Below are 2,486 nucleotides of genomic sequence, written 5' to 3' on the forward strand. Positions count from 1 at the left end.
ACCATCCTGCAAAACAGCACAGTCCCCTGGGCTGGGAACCTGATGATGTGCCCCCTGGTGGCCATTTCCTGACAGAGCTCGTCCTGGGAAATGAAAACGACATCACCCTCAGAGTACATACAGACTGGAGCTCAGAGCCCAGAGCAGGGAAAGGGCTGGGCAGGAGCAGAGCCGGCATGGAAGGCAGCCCCCTCCAGCCCCCAGGGCAGTGCGGCAATTGCTATTTTGGTTTTTCCAAGGTCTTTCCTGGACCCATGATTGCATTCCAGAGTCTGGGGATTAGGGCTGAAGACTATTTGAGCCCTTGCACCTGTCTAGACCTCACTGGACAAGAGGACCTGAATTTCACTTCTCTCAACACACCCCCCTCCATTATGCCAGGCCCACATCACCTCATCTAGGAAAATGGACCCATAACTCAGGATTTTTCACACAAATACAAACACACAAGTTGATGAGCACCTTAGATTTACTCTTCTCCCACTTCTGAAGCCACCTCATTTGATTTATATATACATAGTATATAAACGCCTATACGACATTTGTTACCAACATTGACACAAGTTTAGGCTTTACTACTGTGTGAAAGTTCGTTAAAACGAACTCATCGTTTACTCAGAACACATCTTTGTTATTACATGAAAACAGTAAGAAGCTTGTATAACATGGGCAGCAAGCATTCAAAATGAATACATGAAGGAAATGGTTTTCTCTGGCTATATCAGCCTCAATCTTTAACGCTCTTAGTAAAAAAGTCCACTAAACAAAATGGAATCCTGGGGGCCACATTATATGAATCATTCATTAAATAACACTTCTGAAACAACCCAGAATCATGTAAGTATAAGGGTTAAAGAAGGTCACATGTACCAAGCACAGGACACAGGAATAGACTGGATTTGATAATTTTACCCTAAATGAAAGGCGCTTGTGGGCAACAGCTCTGCCATCGGTACACATGGGCAGATGTTTCCATATCCGGCCATTCCCAGATTTTACGGACAAGTCTTTTCCCACAGGTTCTCTGCCAATGACGTTTCCCCAGCAACAGAAGTTTGACATCACTGCTCCCAGAAGGGAGAATGAGCTCTCCTCGTTTGGGTCAGAAACAGGCCATGAGGTTTGGTCCAACCAACAGAACCAACCTCCCTGGATCCTGGAGGACCCAATGCCACTGGAACCAAAGGCTCCGTGCCTGGAAGGCAGGAGGCAGGTCCAGGGGGAGGAAGAGAGGCTGCTACCTGTCTGGAATGAAAGCGTGAGGTCTTTTTCTGTAAAGCCCAGAAGACACAGCTGTGCCGAGCTGCACTGCCTGAAGCCTGCAGAACGTCTGCATGCTGCGTGAACCAACTCAAAGCCTTTCTCCTCCTGCACATGAACAATGGATGCACCCAGCATCCCCTCCACTACTGCCTCTACCCTCCTGACAGCTCGCCGGGGGAGCCAGCCGACGTTACCACCGTTCTCCAGAGAACACCCGGCCGACGGGCTGCGACTCAACCACTGCAGGGCCAGACCAAGTGGGAGAGCCACGCCAACCTCCAGGCCTCGGGCCAGCTGACAGGGCGCTCCTTCCCACCTCATCTCTCCAGGGCACATCTACTCTCTCTTCTTCCACCATTATTAATGCTCACAGTGCACAGATAGGGTTTCCCTGTGCCTGGGCAGGGTTCTGTGTAGAATCACTTGGAATGTGAGCGACGTCGGGGCAGGGGTCTGTGCACTCATCTGGTCACCGTAAACCCTCCCTCCTTCCCCTCCGGTCCTCACCTGCACTGCACTGTTTTCTGAGGGCCACCTGTCCTTCATGTTATGAGCAGCCAACTCCTTCAAGGAACAACAGACGGCAGCCCTGGATGAAGGTGTGGCGTGCAGCCCCCATGTGCCAAGGGCAGCTGCTGTCTTCCAGCAGCCAGCCAGCCCCCAGCTCCGCTTCTCGTCTAGCCCTGCTTCCTGCGCCCCAAACAGCCAGCCTTGCTGTGTGCCTGGGGGTGCACAGGGAAGAGGGCTGGGCTTTGGGGCCATCCGTGCCCTCCCTGAAGCTCCTGGACCCGCCCTATCCATTACGATGAAAGGTGGCTTCCCCGTCCCTCCAGAGATTCCAGTTTCAGCCTCGGTCCCCAGGACTGGAATGTAGGGGGCAGAAGTGGAAAGAGGCAGGGGAGACCTGAACAGGGGCACCTAGGAGAAGAACAGGGAGCTCAAGGGGGGGGGGGGGTGGTAGAAATGATGCTAAACGTTCTAATTTCAGCTCTCCTTCCAATACCCTTTTTCCCACCCCTTGAAGAGCTTTAAAACATTGGGCCTTGATTCACAGATAAAAGGGGTGCGAGCTGGAGAAGCAAAACCAGGAGCCTATGGTCACCTTCCTCCTGCTGAGGGCAGTGAGGCCTCTAGTACCGAGAGGAAATCCCACCCAAATATACCCCTGACTGTCCCCGCCCAGGACAGGAAACCCAGGCATGGTCCTCAGTCAGGCTAGCCTA

The 2,486-nt window shown here is 52.6% G+C and overlaps 1 protein-coding gene across 2 annotated transcripts in view; it reads right to left on the minus strand.

Moving 5' to 3' along the window:
- Positions 1-450: 450 nt before the first annotated feature.
- SEC22C (SEC22 homolog C, vesicle trafficking protein) overlaps positions 451-2,486 on the minus strand; it is a 33,156-nt gene continuing 31,120 nt past the window's right edge. For both annotated transcript variants that reach the window (XM_007445692.1, XM_007445693.1), the window contains one exon: positions 451-1,156. In XM_007445692.1, the coding sequence (XP_007445754.1) occupies positions 1,103-1,156 (54 nt within the window). In that variant the 3' untranslated portion in view covers positions 451-1,102. The remainder of the gene's footprint in view (positions 1,157-2,486) is intronic.

This window comes from Lipotes vexillifer, unplaced genomic scaffold, assembly GCF_000442215.2.
Source record: "Lipotes vexillifer unplaced genomic scaffold, Lipotes_vexillifer_v1.1 scaffold1136, whole genome shotgun sequence".
Lineage (NCBI taxonomy): Eukaryota > Metazoa > Chordata > Mammalia > Artiodactyla > Lipotidae > Lipotes > Lipotes vexillifer.